This window comes from Tinamus guttatus, unplaced genomic scaffold (genome assembly GCF_059628265.1).
Source record: "Tinamus guttatus ecotype Peru unplaced genomic scaffold, ASM5962826v1 Tinamus_guttatus_pri_ptg000689l, whole genome shotgun sequence".
Taxonomy (NCBI): Eukaryota; Metazoa; Chordata; class Aves; order Tinamiformes; family Tinamidae; genus Tinamus; species Tinamus guttatus.
Window position 1 is genome coordinate 150,956 of NW_028289223.1, and position 26,198 is coordinate 177,153.

General features: G+C 39.1%; 1 protein-coding gene across 1 annotated transcript; it reads right to left on the minus strand.

Annotated features, from left to right (window-relative positions):
• Positions 1-1,498: 1,498 nt before the first annotated feature.
• On the minus strand, positions 1,499-25,954 carry KREMEN1 (kringle containing transmembrane protein 1). The gene is made up of 9 exons (XM_088536652.1): positions 25,634-25,954; positions 17,818-17,980; positions 14,518-14,609; positions 9,478-9,602; positions 8,829-8,982; positions 4,707-5,039; positions 3,918-4,076; positions 2,570-2,654; positions 1,499-1,672 (listed from the first exon to the last, which is right to left on the minus strand). The coding sequence occupies exons 1-9, from the start codon at positions 25,710-25,712 to the stop codon at positions 1,510-1,512; spliced, it is 1,353 nt and encodes a 450-aa protein (XP_088392778.1). The 5' UTR covers positions 25,713-25,954; the 3' UTR covers positions 1,499-1,509.
• Positions 25,955-26,198: the final 244 nt, after the last annotated feature.

The window sequence follows — 26,198 nt, forward strand, 5'->3', positions numbered from 1 at the left end:
ATTGAGTTATAGAATCTATGATTTGGTTTCTTCGGCTCTTCTTACCACAGAAAGAGCATTTTTCAATGACAAAAAATACAAGGCCTATGTAATTCTTTGTTTTCTTAACTCGATTTTTTTGTTCTCTATCAGATGTCCCAGTGAGGAAATTAAACATGAGATGTGCACACAACTTCTATGTATGTTTTTCTTTCTCTGCCACATTTCAATTTGTGCATCCAGCAAGTTGTGAAGTACTTTGAGTTTTGCATCCTTTCTTTCTTAATAGCAGCTCACGGGGTGTGCACAACTGTGCACACTGCAGTTCAGAGTCTGGGCAGTTCAGGCAGCCACAAGCTCTCGTAGTTCACAGTCTTTCAAGACAAAATGCAACATAAACATGCTCATGCAAGTATTCAAGCAGTTTTGGCTTGTGGTACTTCTTTTTGAAAATTCCTATTCATGTTGTGGTCTTCTGAGAAAAACACACACTGTTCTGACATTTGTGGCTGTAAATTAGTGACTTTAGCCTTAGATTGCCTATTTGTCTCATGTGAACAGTGTTATGCTATGCCATCATTCAATTACTATTGCAAACCTACAGTGCCATCTTCTCCATAGAGACCAGTCACAATGAGAGCTTTAACCTCAGAGTGAGAGGGTGTGATAGTCAGCCTCATTGTCTAGGATTTCAGTGTGTTTATATTTTCCTTGAACAATTTTTTAAGAAGCCCTATGCTCACATCTAGATTGAATTGAGGATTTCAGACTGCAGTAAGATGGTTTCTGAAAGAATCGTTTGGGAACATGAAGAAAATCATCATAACTGTAGTGAAATCTGATGGCTCAGACATACTCATTTGAAATTTTTAATTTCTCACACAGTCTTTGAGCTGGTGAGCATTACTCCTTGGAAACCCACACTTGCAGCTGAAGCTCTGTAGAGCTTTCTCCTTCTGACTTTGTTTTTTTGTGTATCTACGCTTGCAGGAGCAGAACGTGTGGAAACAGCAAAACACTAGCGCCCAGGCTCATAACTTCTCAGTGTCTCTTGGACTCCTCTTTTGCTATGCTGTACCGTTTAAACACATTTACACTAAGGCCAAATAAGCTGTAGTTGCTGTGGTAGCTGAACAGATATCGTTATCTACCTCTGCGTTTAATCTTGGGACTAAAATGGCATGATATAACAATACAGGAAAACAAAAGTTTCCAAGTCTGCTAACGCTCATTCAATAACTTTTGGCATGTGTGCAGGATTTTTTGAAATTTTAAGATTTTTACATGTATTTTAAATGCATTGGTTTAAAGGCAGTAATTAACAACGTCACACTTGATGAGCAGCAGATACTTCAGAATTATTGCAGCAGTTAATTCTGCTGCCACCTGAATACACAAGAGAACAGCAGACAGGTAAAGTCATTCAAAAGCCTTTGGAAATGGAGTTTTGATGAGACTGGAAGGAAAAAAAAGATTATGCCCAAATTACCTGGATTTTAAGAAGATTAATTTTGAAAAATGAAAGACATTTCAATTGCCTACTAATGGGTTGCGGTCATCCTGTTGACTTCGAAGCTTTTTCTTGAAGATAGAGATGGAAGTGGAAGGTTCATAAAAAATACTCCAGATCTCAGCAGCAGTGGCAGTTGGGTGGGAATCCTCTGTTTCAGTGGCAGATGGTATCTGATGGGACCTAGAAAACAAGTGCTATTTCACTGAAAGTGTTAAGGTGCTTGGGAAGCTGCTATTATCAGTATGTCTGTGTAACTACTATTACAGTAATGCTGGCCAGTTCTACTATGTCTATGACACCTTTTTTCTAGCTGCTGCAGCTATGAAGGGTTTAGGGGTGTTTATAGTTTTTGTTGCTTTTTTTTTCTCCTTCTTTTAGCAACATGAAAATCCAGTTACCAGAATAGTTGCTGCCTGGATGGCAGAAGCAAAATTAAGCTAGGAAGTCTGTATGTATTCTATTATCAATTGCTATAAATATGGATTTGTTTCCTTGTATATTTAAGCAACTTAGTAGTAAGTAAATACAACACTTTTAACATCTGTGATTTGTTCATAACTCTCCCATGATTTCATTTGAGAATTTCACCTGGTATAGGTGTAGAAAAAAACTGTAAGAAAATAATCTTGTTTTTAAAATATCATCTGGTTAAATTTTGTGACATAACACAGATTTTTCCAACAGATTTGATTTTGAGAATTAAAGAAGTTTCAAGGTTTTTGATTTTTTTTTTACAAACTGTTAACATAATTTGACCTCTTCGAATGAATGCTAAGTGACTGATTACTTATTTTTATTTTTTGCTATTTGACATTGCTTAGTAGAATTCCTTTTTATTCCTTGAAATACAAATCTCATGAGAACAAGAACAAAGAGATATTTCAGCAGTCAATGCTAGCCTAACAGACTGGAAAGTTTAAATATGCTTATTTTATATCTTCTTTGAATGCATATATATGTAGCATATAACTTGGTTCTGAATACTGCAAATATGACCATCAGTAGGCAGGAAAAGGAAGGGGACTGATGTTGGTACAGAGCTGAGATTCTTCAAGGACAAGTTTGCTCCATACTCACTTCATTGAAATGTGGAGAAATATCTTTGTCAATATGACTGTAACACTCAGGATGAGGAGTGCTGTGAGACCATATATTGTCCACTCTGTGGGAAACAAAACAGAGAAAGGGAGGTCTCCTGGCATATTAATTTATTTACATTTTTTAAAGTAAGAATATTGCAGAATAGAAACACATAGCTTTTTGATGCTTTATTCATGACTGTGATTCGAGGACGTCGTAAATCTTTAGCAGTAAGCAGTTACCTTTAGTAACTTAAGGAAAAATTTCTTAACAGTGAGGGTGACAGAGGGCTGGAACAGGTTTCCCAGAGAGGTTGTGAAGTCTCCTTCTTGGAGATCTTTAAAACCTACTTGGACACAGTCCTGTGCCACGTGCTCTAGGTGACCCGGCGTGTGCAGGGGGGGTTGGACTAGAGGTCCCTTCCAACCTTAAGCATTCTATGATTCTATGAACTGACTAGGCATGTTGGGGTTTTCCTCCCTTTTTTTTGAGTCTACTGAGACTTCCAATCACTTTTGGTGCTGTTATTTCCTTGCCTCTCATAGCAGGCTCTGGCAAGGGACTTTGTAGGTCTCTGTTTTTAGCAGCACCTCAAACAGGCCTCAAAGAGGAGCTGGAAACATCACAATATTTGAAACATTTAAAAAATAGAAGGAATCAGCGGATTTCTAAGCTATTATTATCACTTCTACATTCAGATTTCCACCCTAGCAGTAAGAGTTTGTAGCAACTCAAGATGGGACTGGGACAGAACTGTGACAAACACAGCTCCGTGGATGACCTTGTGAGGCTCTGCAGCTACTGGCACAGCTGAATAAGGGCTGACACCTTCAGGAGTCCTGGACCTCAAAGCAGCAATAACAGAAAGTTGCTCCCCCACCCTCCAGTCTCTTATTCAATGCAAAGACTGTGATGATTTAGCAGGATTTTTGTACTGCCCAAAACCCAAAGGGACAGTTTCATATCATCTAGATATATCCAAGGCAGGCAGGACAGATATGTCCAGGAGGCAACTGTAGCATAGCTGTGCTAACTTGGGCTCTAGCCTGGGCCAGTGGGAATATCTGCGCAGCCTTCTGGGCATGCTCCGCTGCTCGAACAGAATGGAGGGATATCAAAGTTCATACTATTATCAGAAAATAATTTAGCTAGTTTGGGTAAATGCAGCTGATGTCCATCATACTCTTGGACTGTAATGACATAATCAGCTATTAGTAGACTAACTGAAACTTCCAGCACCTATTCACAAGAGGATCATGGATCAGACAATGTGAAGGAGCATTGTAAGAAGGAACAATGACTCTAGATTTTTTTTTCCTATTGCCACATTCCCTTGTAATATTACCAGACATGGAACTTCTAGGATGACTTGGGCTGGTTGTGATTACATAAAGTATCTTTGATGACCGGGCTGCATTGATGCTGAGGTTTGCTTGTTCATTTATCTTCTCTGAAAGGGTTGGATTCATTGGAATCTTGTTTTCATGCATATTGTGCTTGACAGCTGCAAATACAACAGTGTGAGTGTATTAACCACTTCTTAACAGATTAAATTGGACTATATTTTGTGTTAGTAATCAGTCTTATGCTTTTCTTTAAGTTTTAAGTTTCTTTCTTCAAGTTTTAGTTTGTGAAATCCAATAATCTAATTGCATCTGCTGCCAGAAAACTCCTGTACTACACCAGATTGGGTTTTCAGGGAATTCTCGTGGACACTAATTGTTTGCAATATCAGTAGGTACAGCTGAAGACCTAAAAAAAAATCCTGATGTCTTGCTGGAAAATTGAATAGACTTTTGGAAATATCAGAGATGAACCAAAGATGCAGATGGGCTATGACAGCTTTTATGTTTTAACTTTGCTATTTTCCATCCTATCATGACAAGGGAGTATGGGATTGGATTTTGGAAATTTTAAAGTTTGCTTGTTTATAACATGCCTGATTGGAGTATTCAAAATTAAGAGAAATTTTAGCAGCAGCTTTTACCCATTGAACAGGGGCAATAAGGCAGATGAAAAACCCACAGATATTTGATAAAATGTTTGCTCTTTTCTTCAGATCAGAAATCACATGTATGAATTAAAGGCTTTAATGGCACGTTGAAAGTTAGGAACAACAAATTTAGCTTCTTACCTCTGTATGTGATGGCAAAACCCTGGGCTTGATTGATTTTATCTGAGAAAAAGTACAATATGACAAAATCCAAAGAGATGTTAAAGGAGTGGGGAGGCTGGTTACTGCCATTAAAACGAGCTAGGACATGATGGGTGTAGCCATCCAACAACTCCACCATATCTGCAGCATCTTTGATTTCAAAAAGAACAAAATTGAATTGGATATGAGATGCTCCTGGAACTTGTATGGTCCAGTAACAGACTCTGCCTGTGCCATATGAGTCAGGAAAATCTGGGGAGTAGATCACAGCAGCAGCAGAAGTGTAATTCCCTCCACAGGCACCAGTAAGGGCTGTGAAAAGAAGAGAGGGAGGAGAAAAATGGGAAAAAAAAAAAAAAAAAGAGAGAGAGAAAAATTGTTGCAAGTTATACATGCATTATGTACAACTTCTGTACTCAGTAGATTCTAAGACACAAATGTGACTTAAAGGAAGAGGCTTGCTACCCCAGAAGGTCCCACTGTCTCTCAGACTGGTGTTAATTTACCATCCATAACACTAGGAGCAGAGCTGTTAATGCCGTGCTTTGGCTGGGATACATGCATATTGTGTAATCAGTCTGAGAACTGAGTATCTGTCTAGAATTTAGCCCCGTCTTTTGTCCTTGGATGTTACTGTAAACCTTTCTGTCACTTAACTGCATCCTCATATCCCATCAGGACTGGGATCAGCATCTAAATCACTGCATCACTGCCTTCTACTCCATCACTCTCAGGTGAGTAAGCAAGCAGAAAAATAACCGTAGCGCTCACTAACACTTTACTTAAATTGCTTACCAACTTTATTGGATTAAAGACAGAAGATTTTTATTACAGAATCAAATAATAGCTGAGGTTGGAAAGGGACCTCTGGCGTTTGTCTGGTCCAGCCCCCCGCCCAGGTAGGTGCAGCCAGACCAGGCTACCCAGAACTGCCTGGTTCTATTTGAACCTCTCCAAGGAAGATAATGCCACAACCTCCCAGGGTAACATTCTCACTATTAAAAAAAAAAAAAAAAAAAGTTTTTGCTTATATTTAAATGGAATTTCCACTATTTTAATCTTCCTCTCCTGGACCCTTCACCGGGTACCATTGAAAAGAGTCTTTGTGCATCTTCTTCCTCTCTTGTTGACAACAGGTTACCCATGAGCCAGCAATGTGCCCTCATGGCCAAGAAGGCCAGTGGGCTCCTGGCTGCAGCAGGAGGAGCGTTGCCAGCGGACGAGGGAGGGGATCCTGCCCCTCTGCTCAGCTCTGGGAGGCCACACTGGAGTATTGGAGCAGGTCTGGGCTCCCCAGGACAAGAGGGACCTGGAGCTTCTAGAGAGGTCCAGTGTAGAGCAATAAAGATGATTAAGGGTCTGGAGCATCTATCCTATGAGGAAAGACTAAGCGAGCTGGGCCTCTTTAGCCCGGATAAAAGAAGGCTGAAGGAGACTTGATCAACATGCTCAAGTATCTGAGGGGTGACTGTAGGGAGGATGGGCCAGGCTCTTCTCCGTGGTGGCCGGTGACAGGACAAGGGGTAACGGGTGTAAGTCGAAACACAGGAAGTTCCATCTCCATGTGAGGAAGAACTTCTTTCCTGTGAGGGTGCCAGAGCCCTGGCACAGGCTGCCCAGAGAGGCTGTGGAGGCTCCTTCTCTGGAGATCTTCAAACCCGCCTGGCTGCCACCCTGTGCCACGTGCTCTGGGTGTCCCCTGTCCAGGAGGGTTGGACTAGATGATCTCTAGAGGTCCCTTCCAACCTCAAGCATTCTGGGATTCTGTGATTCTTTACACTCTACCATTAGGTATGCGCACTGATTCCCCCTTCTCTTCTCAAGGTTCAATGATCCCGGCTTTCTTAGCTTCTCCACATACAACTGCTGCTTGATCCCTCGGTTATCTCTGTGGCCTTTTAGATACGCTTTTTAAGTATCCTCTGTTCTGATCTAGTTTGGATATAAAAGATCATATCAGAACACGGCAATAATTGTAAAAACTTTTCTCTAGACTTTGTAACTAGCACTTAGGGAGGATAAGGTCAAACACTAATTGAACCAGCGTGTTCACAATGAATCTTTACTTTCCTTGACAATGATACAGATTCCTATCGCAAACTTATTGACCAATGAATCCAGCCAGAGGAAAAAACCTGCCAGCCAATGGATTCTCTATCTCTCTATATATTTATGCATATATACATATTTTCTATATGTTTATATATATATACGCATCATACGTATATATTATATAATCATTTGTTTCATGGCAAAGCCATTCTGATTGGAAGTATCAGTCTCCTATCATGGGCTGAAGGTCAGAAGACTCAAAGTGAACAGCCCCCAAAACCCTCCTCCTCCATTATTCCTAAGGAGTCACAATTGTAAATATAGTTAGTCTTATGTATGCAGAATACATAAATCATACATTGGTTTCCCTTTCCCTTTCTCCTGCTGAAGTTATCTGACTGTTTTCTGCCTTTTAAAACCTTCACAATCCACTCCACAGGTCTCAATGGCAGAAGAAAGGAAAAGGTAGGAAATATTTCTTATAGCTTCTGTTACAAATTATATAGTCTACTTTTCTCTGAAAGACCTTTAATGGAGACCTATGAGACCATTCAGCTCAAAATAACGGAAGTGATTTTTTTTGTTTTTCACTGGTCTCTGAGAAAGAAATTTAATTAACACAAATTAAAAGGGAGCTGTGGAAAAAAGAACTAAATGTCTGGCAGAACATAATATGAAAGCACTTCTCTGTTTTCATGGAGAAAGGCCTGATCATAGCAGCAAACCTTACACCTCAGTGCTGTGTTACGAAAAAGCCCCTAGAGGAATTGAAAGAATCTGAAAGAATGAGAAATACTGCGTAGAGGTGCTAAGCTCCAGAGATGAATTTGACACTTACATCATGATAACAGAGTGCTGAAATGACAGAGTTCAGTTTTGACATTTAGATATTTGGTCAAAGATATTATTACATTTGGCTGAGCTGTTTGAAATTACTGAACTGCAAGATGTACCAGGAAAAAATTAAATAAATAAAACAAAGTTCAGCAATATTAACCAAGAAGAGCAATAATCAGTACTCTACCAATGCCCAACAAATTACGCGATCTCACCATTTGGGAGGCTACAAGCAGAATGAAAAAGAGAATACAGCAGTATGAGGCCACATGCTAGTGCAATATTGAAAGCAACTGAAATGCTCTCTAGGAGAGAAGAACTTGGAAATGAGTGAGCAAAATGGCAAATTCCCTCAACTGAAATACCTTTCTGAATCACTGCTTGAGAACCATAGTTATAGAGTAAAATGGTGGCAGGCTTGGATGTGTGTTCGGAAGCTGGGATATGATGCCTGTTTTATTCCAGAAAGTTCATAGATTAACTTTAAAGCTAGATCCTACATCAGAGGCAGGTATGATCTGAGAATCCATGACATGAGAACACACTGTGGACTAATGTGGTCCCCAGCTGTACTGGGAGCCTATGCTGCAGACAGGCATCAGGGTACTCACACCTTCCAGCTGTGGTAATACACAGCTGGCACTGGCATATGTACTGAAAAGGAGCAAAGAAGTGAGGAGGTCTGTGTCTATGAGATTATGAAATCATGATGGTCCTGATAACTTGGCTGTACATCCTGCTGCTCTCACAATTCTATTGCATTGCTTCATGTGTGTTACTGGCTTTTGGCAATTCTCACCTGACAATTAAAAAGACAAAAAAAAAATATTTTCACACAACGAGGTTGAAATTTTGGTCAAGGTGTCTTACTGAATTGTATATCTATGTTCTGGTAAAATCAGTTCTGAAAGACCCCTTCCACAACATGTTGTTTGTGAGGGATAAGTTAGCACCATTTGTGGGAAAGTAAGATACAATCTTTGGTGCATGACTCAGTTGCCTGAACAGGCATCATTTTCTGGAAGAGCTATTTCATACTACTAATGTCTGCAAATTATGTGCAGAAGTGAACACAGCTTTATTTTATGCTGAATTTAGGTGTCTTGTTCTTTTGCATGCAACAGTTCTCATAGCTTTTAAAAACCTTTCCCCTAATTTGTTGAACATTTGAGGCCTCTCCTTTGGGAAAGGTCAGCCCCTTTCAATACTTACTGTCAAAAAGAATGACTCTGCCATCCCCACCACAAGGCTGTGTATGGTCTCCAAAGCAAACACTGTTGCATTCCGTACTGGCTGCCTCCCCATATCTCCAGTAGTCGGGATTATTTCCACAGAAACAGGCATAACCTGATTCTATGCCTGCAAACTTTGACAACAAAGAGAAATAAGAAATGGACGAATAAGATTTCAAAGAGCAACAGAAGTAGATTGTATGAGCAAGAAAGTTGGTAGTAGAGCATGTGTCCTTTGGAGAAGAATGATTAGTTGGAGGCCCACCATTAACTGTGCATTTGAGCTGTCAGAATGTTACTTCAGGCTAGCGAGGGACGAAAGGCAGGTAGAGTATCCTGTCATTCGTAGACACAGTAAGCAAATATACAGTCTTCTGGCATAAATATATATATATATATATATAATTTATTATTATTATTATTATTGTTATTATTATTGCCTAGCTTGCGATGGATGCAGAGAGCGGGCTTACTGGAGTGGGAGTGAGGCACTAAACTTTCTGGCTTTCCTGAAGAAAAAGAGAGGGAAAAAAAAGGAAGTTAAAAAAAAAAAAAGGAATATGACAGAGGAGTCCAGGTATATTGTCATCTTTGAAAAGATTTTGTAACTGTTTGTCGAAAGAAATCACCTTGAATTGCTGACGTCGGCAAGAACTGATGCACGTTTGTATAGTAAGTTTATTGGAGGTTTCAGTGGTGCCAGTCAAGGGTGGTGGCTCTCCATGGTCCTTGAAACAGCCTAGATTCCCTGGCACTGACAAGAATAACAGAGAACAGTCATTCCAAAGGTGTGCCTAGAAACACGAAGACACAGGCACATACTTTATGTACTATCTAGCTACTGAGCGGCTCTCTGTACTTTCCGGTATTGTTGCTGCAGTATGAGAAATGTTACTCTTTTGTCATGTTTTGCAAACATGGACAGGGATAGATAACAGGCAGTGAAACAGCATCACATCATCTAGCAATACACCTCCAATACTCTGTGACTGACAGACAATATAAACATGCCTGATTCATCTCTCCTGACAGGGGCAATTAAAAAAAGGTAAGGATGTTCAGAGCTTTTTTAAGTCTAACTCTGGTTTGTGGGGGTTCTTTTTTTTGGTGGGGGCGGGGAGAGGGAATAGAGAGAAGTGTGTATTTGAACAATGTGTCATTAAAAATATGATATTTGTTACGCCATCAAAACAGTGAAGTTCTCTAAAGGGGATAGCTGAGGAAGAGGATCTAAATTGATTTAGGATGGTACTTGTTAAGTTTTATGGTAGGGAGTGTATATTTACACAGGAAAACTACATGAGCGTCAGAACAAAAATTCTAATATGAATTTTAGGTATCATATTTTATGGTATATACAAAGAGTTTTAAAAGGATCTGTATTTTCCTTAAAAAAAAAAAACCCACATATTTATATTATATTAATCCAATGTTTCAAGGCTTTGGTTACTGCGGGAGGTCAGAAAGATATTTTTCCTCTTTCAATATATAATTTGTCTTGTTTTTGTTTTCTTTTGTTTTTGCACTTTCCTTCATTACACTGGAATTTAGCCGTAACTGCCAGAAACAGGATGTGGGGTAGAATATACTGCCGTGCTAATGGCATAAAATTATCCTTTATGTATCACTGGCATGTCTGCTCACATACTTTTGGATTTAAATCTGTCACCGGCTCTGTGGTCAGGTGGAAATTTTTCCCGCTGCCAAGTTGACAGGGATTATTACTGTCCTCCTAACATCCACACTTCTGCATAGGTACATGATGCAGTCCTGTATCAGAGTTTGATGACTCCATCATCCTTCAGTTCACTACCCAGTGCATTGATGAGATCTCTGAACTCTCTATTAATGACTTGTGGCATGGCGCAACTTCATGTTTTTGACTTGCTGATAGTTTTGGGGGAAATGTTCTGCAGCCTCTGATGATTGATGATAGCATGTGGATTAGATGTTTAGTGGTTCTTTTTGAACTAGTCGTCTTTTGCACAACGGCCTCCTTCTGAGAAAAAAAATGTACATGTTGAGGCATGCAGCTCTTTGCCAGCTAACCTGTGTGTTAGTGAACTATTACTGTACTTTCACGTAGAAATAATGGGACTGCAATGATTTTTCTTTGTAATGAGCAGGCTTGTACAGCCGTCATGAAAGCATCTTATTGCATTCTGTAAGTCCCAGTTCCAGGATTTCTTATACACATCCACCTGTAACAGGAATTCAAATAATGACCTTAGTTCAGAAATCAGAGTAAATATGATTATATTCATAAGGAAGATGATTATAACATCACAGAGACAAACAAAGGAGATAAAATAGTGGGAAAGAAATTTTAAGTTCAAAGGTTTTTTTTTTTGGAATAAGTGGATAATGTTGCTTCAAATATCAACAAAATAATAAGATACATTTTTTGAAGGATGATACAATTTCAACTTGAATTGCTTTCATGGAGCTATGCTCTGATATGCCTTGCAGCAACATGTTTCTAAGTACTCAGCTCTCAGATTACAGACTAATTTAACACACTGCTGGGGATTTTCATTTGGAGCCCCATCCCAGCTGAATACAGCTGGGCAGATAATTCTCAGAGAGCTCAGTTTTCTATACCGTGCATGACTGCATATCCCAGTGAATGCTTCCTATATACCAACCTAGCTCATTTTACCCAGGAGACTCAGGATTTCCTAAAAACATATATTAAAGCTTTTTTTTAAAAAAATAGCTTTATTCGTGAGAACCTTTAGCTCTGTCTCCAGAGGACTAATCCCTTAATACATTTCACACTAGAACACCAAACTTAGTCACTTAACAGTTCTTATATTTTGTAGCTAAATCAAGGATACCATTTGGGTAATATCCTAAAGCTAAGAAGTCTCTTCAGTGTCTCAAGGGTATTTTGACTTTCTTATAGTTAGCAAACAAACACAGCACCATGGGATTTGGAATAGGTCATCCTTCATGCAGAAGCTTAAATCTAGCTCAGCTCAACATAAATCTAAAATAAGATAGTGTATATTTATGTACGTAGAGCAATTTCTGAAGAAAAGGCCCTGGGATTCTGGCAGACAAGGAGCTGAACACAGCAGAAGAATGCTTGGGAGTAAACAAAGTCAGCAACAACCTGGGCCGTACTGAGGACTGCAGACATACATAGAGAATAGTGCCGTTACTCCCAAGTTACCTTGCAACCTGGAGTATCCTCCTGTTCTGTGTATGAGGAAATAAAAATGTATATAGCTCTCTATAAAAATACATATACAATTCTGCAACTTGAAAGTACTGGAGAATTTATAGTATATCTAGATATATGTTATACATACATAGAGAGGAAATTTGTTTTCAGTAGTGAAATCATTTTGTCTTAAGAGATTCATATGGGCCATAAACATGGTGATGCAATGAGACAGCAAGCCTTAGTTTCATTTCTGTGTGTAAACTAGTCTTTCCTTTGAATTTCAACCTAACCTCATCTGCAAAGAGACCACAGAAGTTGCAACAAATGAACTGTCTAAAAGATTCAGACATGGCCATGTTATGGAATCTCCACACGAGATATACATACTCTGTCAGGCCTTGGTGCTATCTTTTTCGTTTTCACTTTGTTTATGTCCATTCCAGCTGTCTTGGAAGACAAGCCACTAACAAGAGGAGAGGGAGGAAAAGACAGAATAAGCTCCTACTGGGATAACTACCATACTCTTCTGTGATTATGACCATCTATCCTCAGTTTAGCATTCCTAAACTATAAACAGCATGTTTACAAAGGCAGAGTAACAAAATGCTTTTCTAAACGAAACATTTACTACCAAGCATGAATATTAGTGAACTTGAGACATGATAATATGCCACGTGCTCTAGGTGTCCCTGCTGGAGCAGGGGGTGTTTAACTAGATGACCTCTAAAGGTCCCTTCTGACCTTAGCCATTCTGTGACAATAGTTGCTGTCTATGAAAACTTTTCAGCTCTAGAGTCTTAATTATCGTTATGGTGAACCATTATGCACAAATTTTTCTGGGTAATTAAGACATTTCATATTGCCAGCCTTATGCTGGGATTATGTGAGCATAGCTGATTTAGAGTTAAATTATTCTCCAGATACATGTCTTTTCTAGGACTAAATACAATGACGTGAAAGCAGCTTGTATGAGACAATTTTTAATCTTCTTCAATAATTTCAGATAGGCTTTCTTTTTACAGTTACTTTCCTGTTCAATCATAAAACCCAATTTTGTATTATGCACCTCACAAGATTCATTCTGAAGGTTCTGCAATTTATCATCAGGCTTACTGAAAACAGAAAATCTGGTAAAGAATAAAACTTTTTCTGATTTACACAACTGCATAAACCATGAGTTTTGTATTAAGACTTGGAGGGACTCGCAATGTAGCTTGCTCTAAATTGCTGCAATTCCTTTCTCTAGTATCCAGTTTCAGTGCAATGCTTGAAGCAGCTGCTACTGGTCAAAAGAACATTTCATAAATGTAAGTCTGCATTATCTGTGCAAATAATTGTCCAAGTTTAAATCTTCTGTTCCCCACCACAGAGAAAATAAACAAGACTGATTTTGAAAGGATCCTTCGTGCAGCATAACTGGAGTAGAGAGAATTTGCTTTCCAACATTTTTACTGGTGCCAAATTCAGAGAATTTGTTAGCATGTATAGACTTTAAAGAAAATGCAAACTCTTGACTTTTAGACCAAGATAAATTTCTTAATTAGTAGGGACAACTGCTCTGACTCTTAAGAATATGCACATGAGTGAAACCAAAAAAAGTAATCTGAAAGTACTTGTATAAATGAAGCAAGTAAAGGCATTAATATTTAGATTTAATAAAATTTACATATGGTTGTTTGTTGACATGCAAAAATGAAGTGTTTCTTAAATACTTGGACTCTTTTTAAAAAACATGTTTCTTAGCATTTTATCTTGGAGCATTCATGAATTAAGCATTGATAGGAATAATAAAAAAAAGAAACACACTTGGAATTAGATGGATAATATAATACACTAAGAAATTTAAAGGAGAGAATTAGAATAATTTTTTTGTGGGAATTCATGTCAGATGACATTTATTTGGGTGACTGACTTGCAAATTCTCTGTTTTTTAAAAAAAAATCCAACAAAATCCACTTGGTGCTTTAACAACATTGGTAAATATAGATACATGCAAGCAATGGGAGTCAATTCCAGACCTATAAAGTTCTCTATTCTCTTTTATTGCCTTTATTTTTTAAAACATTTTTTGTATATTTTGTGTTATGTACATTAAACTATCATCATCCATTTATAAACTAAATTTAAAATGATGGCTATACATGTAAGTTTTTAAAATTATTTCCTATTCATTTTTGAATTTTGAAATGTTAATAAATGTGTGGCCTGTCTCTACAGATTCAGGAAAAGGGCTGTATTTCAGAATTTCTTGCATTTTATTGTGAGTAATATAATCCAAAATTCGGACAGAAAATGGAGAGAGAAGCAGTGGACGAACAGACATACAGTAAGTTAGTCATTAAATTTAGATCATTTAAAAATATTGCTTAGTCTGCAAGTGGAAACAAGATGGTTAGCCTTATCCTAGTTCCTGTTGAGAAAATCACTATCCGCTGTTGTAGAACTGCCCGTCTCTGTTCAACGGAGATGCAGGCCTACAATAATTACATGGTGCTCTTACTTCGGCATGATGGAATCTCGCAATACTTCCAATATACTCCATCCTCGTGCTCTGCAACGTAGCACCATGGGCTGACATCTCCATCAGGATTCCTGAGACAAAAAAATAGACAGAGTAAACAAAAAGTCATCATGTATTGTAAAAGATCACACGAACGTCAGTCTTACTAATCTTAGCACTATTCTTATTGAATATTTAACTGGGCTTACATACCAAGAATAATGCAGAAGTTTGGCAGAAGTTCGTATAACTTTCGTTATTATAGTACACAGCAAGCACAAAAGGTTAGTAAATTCTAAAACATAAACTTTTTTTCCCCCTTCTGAACTCTTTTTCTTCCCCTCTAAATCTAAACTCCTTAGACTTTTAAACCTGAGTCCTGCCTAGGTACAAACACATTTTCCAGTCTCAAGCTTTCTGTATGTAATAATAAAACCTGATAAAAAAAAAAAAGCCTGATAAAGATTTGGGGAAGACTGAGCTCTTTATTTCTCCTTCAGTAAGGTTGAATCAATGTGTTTCAGTGATCTGATACATTGAATGGCTGAGATAATTGGTTATTTGTCCATGATTATTCATTGCTGTTGTGTAACATCTTTTACAAAAACACTCCTAATTATTCTTTAGTTTATTTAAGGTTTCTTTTTCTATGTACACCTTTAAAAAACTATTTAAATGGGAAAGAACAGTTCGACAAAATAAATTGTTATTCTGACTGTGAGGCAGAACTACGACCTTATTCTGTATCTCGGGCTAGAATTAATAATTTTATCATGCATTTTGGCATAATTTGTATAAATAAGACACCCTCTACAGAGAAGTATCACTTTGGCTACATGTTGTAATTGGAATATGTTAAAAATACTTTGTGTGAGGTCCAGTTTTAGAACTGCCAGATATGTTTTTGGTCAAACAGGTGAATGTTGGAGACAGCTGAAGTTGAGTTCAGTTGATTAAAATGGCAAAGCTGCTGCTCCGGCTTTCAAACACACTGGTGAAAGTAGTGGAAGAAAAAAGCTTAAGATTAGAGTATTAAGCATTTGGGTGTAACATCAGGGGTTCCAGTGGCTAAAGAAGGTACAAATATAAAAGCAGCTGATGGATGATCATCAGTAGTTATGGGGGTGAGCCGGTACTGGAAATAACACAATTTCCCTCACTTTCACAGCTACAGGACATTTTAACATCATTAGAAGTCTTTGCCCCAGACCTAAAAAGTGCACAATTAGAAAACAACTTAGTATGTTTCAGAATCTCTGAAATCTTCTGTCTGCAAAGCTCTGTCATGGATGAAATGAAATTTATCAGAACATTACAAGGCACTTCCATCTTAACAAGTTGTTTGACAGAAAACAAAGTATTCCAGGCAAGGGACAGCTGTGGCATCCTTCTGATCAATGCTATGAAGTACAAAATAAGATTATTCAAATATTGTCCCTAAAATAGAGCTTCAAAGTAAAGTCGATCATGTCTTAAGTCTTGTGAGATATGTGTTGCCACTGAGAAGGGGAGATTTTGTCCATTGTCAAGCAGGAAATGAATTTCAGAGAAAGAGATAAAACAGTGGTATTCTGACTCACAAGTCTTAGACACACTTTGCATACTAAAGATATGCTGAGACACTCTTTAAACAGTGACTTTCAAAACTGTTTTTCAGTAGAATGTGAACTTAAAAAGCCATCACTTCGGCTCATCTTTCCATACACCTGTGAGAATATGCCAGAGTTAGCTGGTACAACAAAAAGAAGGAAATGGTCAAACTTTCTGTGCAAGTCCATCTCAAAGAAGGAAATTAACCTAAAAGAATTAGATTTCAAAAACTGCATTTGACATATTGCTCAGAATTATATACCAGATTATAGACTTTTCGCTCCATGTAACACTTGTCAAATTCTTATTTGCTAAAATGTGGCTCTAACAAGAATTAGTTGAATACCAGGATTATTAGCATCCTGTTTGTTCTGCACATTCTCTCACATGATCTTTGACATGTTCATAGCATGCACATGTATTGCTTTGTACTAGCCTAAGTACTAGCAGATGACCACTGCCAAAATTAAGACACTGTAGTTTGTCTACCCGGGATATTGCCACACAGCAACAATCAGAATTACTCCCTTGATTCAGATATTTGTGTCACAGTGGCCTGTAGCCTTTTGCTAGCTCTCTATCAGTTTGCTTCCTGAGACACATCTCTCCATGTCATGAAGACCATTGTGCTTTTGGTCTTGTTGGGCTGAGGCAGAGGGACTTCAAGAATGACATAAAATGTTTTTGGCTAAAGCAACCCTTCCTGTGATCAGATAACAATCTGAGACTAGACAGCTTGGTTTTGATGGTTTCCAGACCATTTTCAAAAAAAGAATGACAAACTTTAGGGACTTTCTCTTTTAACTAAGTGTAGTATTTTCCTTTGCTTTGGTAAAATGCTGAAGTGATTCAAGAAAGTAAGTCCAGAACTTGATAGCGATGCTTCTTCATCTGAAAACACAGTTTTAGCTAATGTCTGCTAACTGACTGTCTCTGTCCCTGCTTTATTGAAAAACTAATTCTGATGAAATAAGGAAATCTGCAGCGCTTAGGTATCTCTAAAAGTAAGTGTCATTCAAACAGGGCTTTTCATAGCTGCAGATTTTTCTTTGGCCCCCCAAATTCTGCTAAACTTCTTGTTTGGATTTCTATTCTGCATAACTGCCCACAGTTACGGAAACAGTCCCTAGAAAACAAGAAAATGAAGATAGCCATGTCATGGCTTGAACTAGCTTTGTGACCACTGACCCTTGAGCTTCTGCAAGCTGGTAACAACTCTAAGTTACTGAACAGCTTGCGTTCACTGAGAATTTTCAGTGTCTGTATAACTTTCACAAACAGAAAGCAGTGAAGCAGAGTCAGTAACAAAACTAGGCTTCTGGGTGAGGCTGAAAACCATGATGATTCAGATGCTCCTACAGACATTTCCTAGTGCTTTTTGCTTCTGACTTGATCTTGTTGTTGTTTGTTTACATTCTACCCTTCTTATTTAAGCAATGACTAATCTGTCTCTGTTATGCCAGATTCTAGATTGATTATATGATACCCTGGATGAGATCTCGGTTGAGAAAGGGTGCTCTACTAATTGTGTTTGTGTGTTGAATCAAAGATCCAGGGTACTGATCATAAGGTAAAACAACGCCTCTTTGAGGTGTTGCCATGTCTCTGCCATTCTTCATTGTAGCGTGGGAAGTTCCCCAATTTTGTGTCAACTTCTTAAAGTAATACTGGGTATAGAAGCAATGTTAGTAGCAATGAGACATTCCTTACCTGCAGTAGTTATGCTCTCCAAGCCCTCCCTCCCCATTGGGATATTTCAAAGTATTATAAGGATGCTCAAAGGTCTCATTCCAAAAAAGACAAGGTTTCCCTGCATACTGGGCCGTCTGGTTCTGAGTGCCACGATAGTCAGCCCCATTTGCTGTATAACATTCTGGGAAGAATTGGAAATCGAAAGAGAGAGAGAGAGAGAGAGAGAGAGAGAAAATGTATATAGGTTTGCAGTTTGACTAGCCCACCTCATTCTCCCACCCCCCCGCAAGAGTCTAGTATCCTTCCACTAAAATGCTTTCTGCGTTATTTAGGCCATTAAAGTTGTTTTCTGGGACTTAGCTATTCTCTCAGAATCAAACATCTCTTGAGGCGGGAGGAATACTGATTTCATTATTTTTACTAAACATCATTTAAGGTTATCAATTATGTCTGAAGAGTGATTAATAAAATTAAAATACATTTTCTGAATGAGTATACTACCTTTTGGGCTGTTTTCTTTGTGTTTTACTGGTTAGGCTGAATCTCTAAATTGTAAATTTTCCAAAAAACATCCAGCCATTTATCAGCATATTACTGAGTTCTCATCTAGTCTAACTACATTTGTAATCCTCTGTACTTTATAAAGTGAAAGATTGTTTTTAGGCATGACTAGCAAACTTTTACCTAATGATTTAGAAAAATAGTTAGTTATGTGAGGGAATTTTTTCCTGTGGCCTGCACTGCCTTACAAAGGAATTTTGTTATATAGAATACATAATCATGGTACTGTTATTTGCCATTATAGAATTTATTTTGTTCAAATTAAAGCTTACAAGTCAGTATTTTTCTACTTTATTCATATATTTTCTCCCATTTATGTCTTCCCCCATAACTGCCTAATATTCATTAAATTAGATTTTTTTTCTCTAAAAATACATTATCTGTAATTTCTCTAGAAATATACAATCTTACTTCTCATGTTTCCTCATTTTTCTATCTTATTAACGCAATTTTCTAAACAAATAAACTAGAAGCAATATTTACTAATATCCACTCAGAAATCTGAGGAATGCTACAAAACCTGACTGTTATCTGGCACACACATTAAACAGAAGCTTATGTCAGCCCGTTTCAGGATCAGCTAAGACTAGTCAGGTTTTAACTTGCAGTAGCAGCTGCTTTGCATTTTGATGTTCAACATTTTTTCTTACTCTTTGAATAGATTTTCTTCAAATTTCACTGCGGTAGGAATTGAAGGATGTCCTGTTGCATGAAATGGAAGGGCTGTCAGACGGAACTATCATCATTCCTTTTAGCTATAATACACTGTTCTCCAGATAATATGTAGCTGGAACACTGTCACCTTTTTTTTTTGATACTGCCAGGAGATTTGGGAATGTGCCAGTTGACTCCCAGTGACAGTCCTTTGGCTTTGCTATCATCTATGTGTGGGAGGGAGAAGGAGGAGGATATCGTGTAAAACCACAGCAGTACTGAAATTTAAAATATGTTTAAATTATGGGCTCTAGTAACTATTATCAAATTATATAAAAGCTTGATTTCTTAAAGAAAGTTGTTAGAAAGTTTTCATATTTTTGCTGTACTATACCAGCGCATATTTTTCAAGCAAATATTGGTTTACAAAAGAAGACTTCAATACTACTTTTATTTTTTTTAAACTTGAACTTTTTTTTTAACTTGGGACTCTACTAAGCTACAGTTGTATATATTATACTGTTTTATCTAAAATATCTGGTAAAATTGATAGAGATTCCTCAGCATATTCGTTATCTCTGCAGTAAATAGCTGCTTTAATATTGATTTCTCTGTATTCTGCTGCATGACATGCAGGCACTGCCTTAGCAATCTCACCATGCCATTAACATTCAGGACATGTTGAAGGTGAGAAGTGAATGTCCCACCTGCAAAAAAGGCCATTCCCCTTTCTACTTCAGACCCATTGTTGCTCTTTCAAGAGAAACAGTCTAAAAGATTCCAGAAAATGGTAGGTTGGGACCTCTGCTCCACAGCTGCAATGATTCTGTGAAAAGATGTGCTTAAAACATCCACCAGATTAATCTCCACAAAACTAAGCCAGGCGAGATCATCTGAATAAAATAATCAGAAAAGGGTGGACCGAACAGAATGGATAAAACTCAGGCTTACTCCAGTTACTTGTTTTCTTCCTGGTAGATTATGATCAATTAGGAGAAAAACAAAACAGAACAAACAAACAAACAAAACCAACAACAATAACAACAAACCACCATCAACAAAAAAACCCTTCTCCTTAACTGTTCTGTCACGCACTGGATCTTTCTGCCTTGTGTTGGCTGATATTCCCATACTACCTTGAGTTATGGAAACTTTAGCTTGAAATGTAATATAAGAACAGTGACTCAAGGAAATTAATATCAGTTATTTGAATTTAAACAAACCCTATTTCTTAAAGTTTTGTAAGACTACGGCACACTTTCACAGAACTTGTGCAACATATCTTAGTCTTCTCTGGCCAGTGAAGACAGCAAGAAAAGAACACATACTTTATGGGAGTTACTGCTGACAGCATCTTAGAAGGCAAGGTCATGGAGAAACTATGTCCAATCAAATTTTGAGTCTCTGGGCTCCTCATGTGTCTAAGATCTTAGTCAGATGAGTTTCAGACTTAGTCTGAAGTAGAGGTTTGTGTCACACCAATGAATAGTATTGAAGTGCCTGTTAACTGCCTAATGACCCTGCCACTTCTACTGTTTCATGGGGTGTGTCTGCAAATAGAATTAATAAGAAATAAAACCACTGCAGATGTTTTATTCATGAAAAGCTCAATAGGTCTTGTTCAAGATAATGTTTATGAGCTTGTGTGAAAACACAGGTTGCAGTGTAATGTCAGGATTGTTTTGACTTCAATACATCAGATTCCACAGTCCAGGAAAAAAAAAAAAAAAAAAAGATTGTGCAGACTAGACATGTACTGGGTGGCAACTGCTATTAAAAAGCAGAGAAGTAGGTCTTATGATGGCCGTCCGCCATGAATGATCAGCATGCGATACAGGTTCACAATTAGTTTCATTAGAGCCAGATCAACGTTTGGAAGATCAAACAGCAGCTGTAATATAAATTTTTTCCATCTGCCTTGGTTTCTTCTTCGATGTAGGGACCTTACAATGATCATTTATGCCTTTGTTATGTCAAGACTGCATGGATGCCTGCGCTCCACATGGATGCCACTTTAAGATCACTTGGAAAATTAAGGTAGTGCAGAATTATAGCCACACTGTATGAACCACTGATGATAAAATATTGAAATTTCAGAGTCTGTATAGGCTGCTGATGATTGGGTAGGTAAGATGGAGTTCCAATTAAAGTATTACTCTGTAGTATCCTCAATTGTGAGAGACTCAGGTACCTAGGAAACACTAATTTCCTGATGCACAATCCCAGGTGGAAACAGTCTTTTTTTGCAAAGTTAAAACAAAACAAAACAAAACTTTTTTTATTACACAAAATTAAAACAAAACAAAACAAAGTAACACTTCAGCTACCTACCTCTCAATCATTCTTCCCTTTCTGCCTGACAAATATTAAATTTTATGCATCTTTTGAGAATTCTTCAAAGGCCATCTTTTCCCAAAGACCTGTATTTAGTGACATTGCAAATTTCAGACTAAAGAAATGGAAGTTTCAGAATGGTTTAAATGACATCTTAGAGTGCTCTTTCTAGTTTTTGAAGGAGGTTATTAGAAAGTTCAGAATGACAGCTTCATGTAACTATTTCACCAAAAAAAGAAAGACGTTTGATTCATTTGTTCACTTCAAGTTTGGGAAGCTATTGGCCAGAAATGATCCTACTAGCCACAGTCAGACAAGAAGCAAGGTTTTATTTTCAGAATCTGAAGATTAAAGGATAATATAAGGTGAGGGAAAGTGGCTGGCATTTACACCTTAGGTTTCATTACAGTGATGTGATATCCAGAACATTAAATGCTCTTTAAGGCTGCAGTGAGAGATAAAGGTTCCTAGAATGTACCTGGTATAACTGCTTGCTTGGTTATCACTTGTTTTTCTTCAAGTCTTTCAGAAGAGCAGAGAAATGTTTGAGCAGAGTTTAAGAATTTGGAACTAAAGGTGCCAGATCTGACAACAGCTATGTGTCACAACGCACATGCTATCACTGTTTTAAGAAAAGTTTCAAGTTATTTCCAATCTACCTAAACTGTTCCAAAGTTCTTGCTCGAGCTTGTAACTTCGGCACTCCTCCTTAAATAAAAGCACTCTATCTAGGTGCAGATGGCAACAGTTACAGGCACTAACCAGATGCTGCAGTCTCTAATTTGATTGAAAGGGTATAATTAGACAGCAGAAACACTTCAATGAGAGAGTAACGCACAGAGGGAAGGACAGAAACCACTTAACTGATGCCAAGATACCCCAGCAATGAGAGGCAGGGGCCCACGGATGGAATAAGCAGAACACCAAATTACCTTATTCGGATGAGAACTTTTTGTTTCCCTATGGACATTTGAATAGGGATTTTATTATCGTAGGTTGCCACAGTTCTTTATGTGGGAACATTGATTAAAAACAGAAGAAGTTATAGGAGATCAAAGAAGGAAATATGGCTTCTGTGGTCATTATTAAAAATATTTTTAGCAGTAGAATGGTTTTCTTTGAAGATGCAATTTTAGTGATTGAACCAAAAGTTCATTTGCATATTTCCATCTGATTGGTAAGAAAAATCTCATTTCATATTATGCTATAATGCAAAATAAATGCTTTGGGGAAGTATATCACTCTTGTAGATCTCCCCAATTGAAAACCAGTGCAGCGGTCTTAGATTTCACTGTTTTACTATTCCAAGTGCTACCGATGTAACAAAAGCCCTTAACAAAACTAAAATGCTTGGATGCATACACTGTAACTGTAGAAAACTATGGCACCTGATACGAACTACAGAATAAAAATCAGGAAAGAGTGATCTTTGTTTAAAAATAAGATTTTCAAATTGCTAAAAATGTTTACCCATTTGTTAATTCACCCAATAAAAACCTGATCTATTGATATGACATCACCAAGTTAGCTAATGATTTCTCCTTTGCACTCTCTGTTTTCATAAGCACACACATATACATAATCTTTTAAAATACTCAAACACAATCATTTTCTCTGCTCAGCACCAGGGGCTTTTTTTAGCATTGTCCCAAAGAAGAGGGCAGATGCAGTGCATACTCACCTGACACTTTTTCAAACATCAACTTAAGCAGCCTGTCCACTAAAGATGAGCCTGGGGATATATGGACATGCTCAGTTTTGTATTTTTGGTCCCTGGCACATATGTCACAGTTCATGCATTGTTATATATGTAAGTCTGCCATCTCTAAATGCTGCCTTTTTGTTTATACGATACAAACACACTGTATTAGCCACAGCTTTACAGTTGCTGGCTGGTCTTCAGATACAATATGATAAATATATTTTACTTGTGATTCTTTATCTCTGCAAGTAAGAATGCATGATGTGACCCCAGAGGAATTTCTGTTCCTCAATACAGCATTTTGTTTGCTTTATGAAGTTTTAAAACTAGTCTTTTACTGTCATGTGCAGTACACTGAATTCCTTTTGAAATTTTACCAGGATGGGCCATGGCCACTGTGTGGATGGAGGCAATGTCAGTCACACAATTATTATAGTGATATGACAAAGACTGCAAACTGTGCAGCCAGCTGTACAACAATCCCTGCCTCCCTCCCATTCCATTAGCTCCACCCTGCTTAAATTCATTCACATTACTCTAGATTTTGAATCACACTCTCTGCACATGCAAACACAACATACTGAAGTGTCTGGCTGACTGTTTAATTTTCTGGCTGGTTATAAATGCTGCTTTAAGTATTTCCATGACATCAAGGCATATCAAGGCTCAAGGCATATCAAGCCTAACTGCTTCACTGTATCAGCAAGATGTAAGTAAAAAGGTGACAAGAATGATAGGTGCTTTGTCAGAAATGGCTGAAGTCCAGCCTAAAGGAAAGATTCAGTTGGGAAGGAAAACAAACAAAAGACAATCCACTATTACTGAATGGGAAAACAGTAGAGAAAGAAAAAACACTGTTAATCTTAGACATTCCTGATGGGCAAATTGAATGAACTCTATAAATACAGAAACTGGAAGTGAGAATGTACTACACTGAATACATAAAGACACATTTATTCATTGAGACTATAATTGGAGGAAGCCATTTCAATTTCTCTGGCTTTGCAATACTAAGCTCATGAAATTCAGATAGTCATTTAATTATAGGCAGTCTATTCATCCACCTTTAATTTCATATCTGCTTACAAAATGGGTATGACTCAAGTTTGAATGTTTGAATTAATAAAAACTGTTAGATACATCACAGATTGCATCTTTTCTGTGAAACGTAGCACAGTACTAAGTGCTAAAATGACTGTTGGCTCACTCTAATTGGCGTCTAATTCAAGTGAGTTTTTATCAGGCAATTCTGGAAGTCAAAATTTCTCTCTCAAATTGGGAAACATTACAGTACAGCAGTATGAAAACTTGTATTCAATAAAGAAAAAAGAATAGGCGTTAAAAACACACCGCATGGCAAACTAATGAAGAAATTAATGTTCAGAATTCTGAAATGCATGCTTTGCTTTAAGGGCTTCTTGACTCAGCTCATCCTGCTTCAGTCAGGAAATTCTGGCAGTCTGGAATTCAGGCAGTCACTCTGCAACTTGCTTAAGCATGGGGTACCTAACCCATGCAACTAACAGGGCCTGATCGTACTATGAACAGACCCTTAGATAAGATCTAGATTTGTCCCTCTTTGTGCAGCTCTCAGTCTGCCTAGATGCTTATCTGGAAATATTCTTACCTTTTACTCCAGATAACTGAAGTTCCTTCTGAGAAATGGTAAAGTTTACCTTCTGAGAACTCTCTTTGGCAAAAGGACTTAATTAAAAGTCCTCATTAAAATGTCATGTCAAAAAAATGAAAATTAACAATTTTTTCTTCACAGTAAAGTAAGCAGGACACATTACGGGTTCATTTAATGAAGAACTACATCCCTTAATCTACTATAAAAATGATTTAAGGATTAGAATATGCAAAATGCTTGGTCTACCAGGACCAAACATTAGATGGCTATGGAAGTGTGACCATCCACCTCAGATGGTGAAAAGCAGGACTAGTGCTCACAGACAGAGAAAGGTGGTGCTTGAAATCACCAGCAACTGGGGTGAGGAAAAATGCAGCAAAGGCATTTTAAGTGAAACATCACAGAAAGCTCACTGAAAGGGAGCGACGCGTTGGGTACCTGGACTGGCTAGCTGGCTGCACGCGTGAAAGGCCAGAGGAGTCGGAGTTTGGCGGCACGGGGGCAGCCGCTGCAGAGGGCGCGGCGGCTCCCTCCAAGCTCTAGTTCCGTAGTCCCTCTCCTGTCCTGCTGCCACTTTGATATCCCCGTGTACCCACTCCCTTCTCCCTGCAGATGCCCCCGTGTTGCAGCTCTGTCTACAGAACCACTTCGACAGCGAAACGCATCGCTCTTCCTCTTACGTTTCCCAAACCCCGCTCTCACCAAACACCCGCAAACTCATGAAGAGCCGCACGCTACCACCATCGCACGAAACCCCGCCGTGCAGTTCTGCACGAGCAGCTGCGACCTGAGCACCGACTCGGCAGGCGGCAGCGGCATCGCCGCGGGCTGCCCGAGGTGCTGCCTTCTGGCGGAGCCGGGGAGCGGGCGGCTGCGCTCCCGCCGTCGGCCCGGCCAGACGCAGCCCCGACGCGTCCCGCTCTGCACCCCACTCCGCGCCCGACGTCACTCACCAGACAGCAACGGCTCGCGGCAGCAGCTCAGCGCCAGCCCTGCAACGGCCAGGGCGGCGGCGAGCGCGCGGGGCTCCATGGCGGCGCCGCTCGCTGCGGCTCTGGGCTTGGGCGGTGGCGGCGGCCGGGAAGCGCGCTAAGTGCGGGAAGCGGAGGGCCTACAGCGTGTCCCGTAACTGCGCCCCGGCGAGGTGCCGAGTGGCAGATGAGGGATCCTATTACCAGCCATGTGACAGGAAAGGATAGAAACCAACACTCCAACCTGCTGCGGCGCCAACTGCGGAGCTACTGCTTTTGACCATGACACGACGGGTCTGGGCTCCGCGGGACCGTTCTGGTGCGCGGTGTCGCCTCCCCGGACTCTCCTGCGCACCGCGCCTGCCCGCGGCAGGGCCCAGGCAGGAGCCCCCCAGCCCCGCGGCGCTGCCGAGGGCCCCTCTGCCCTGCCCGCGAGGCCTACTGCCCCGATATCCTGCCACGGGAGCCGCGCTCTCCCATCGCCAGGCCGGGTCCTGCGGTACGCCCTCCCATGCCAATGGTGTCTGCTAACAGGCGTCAGTAAGCA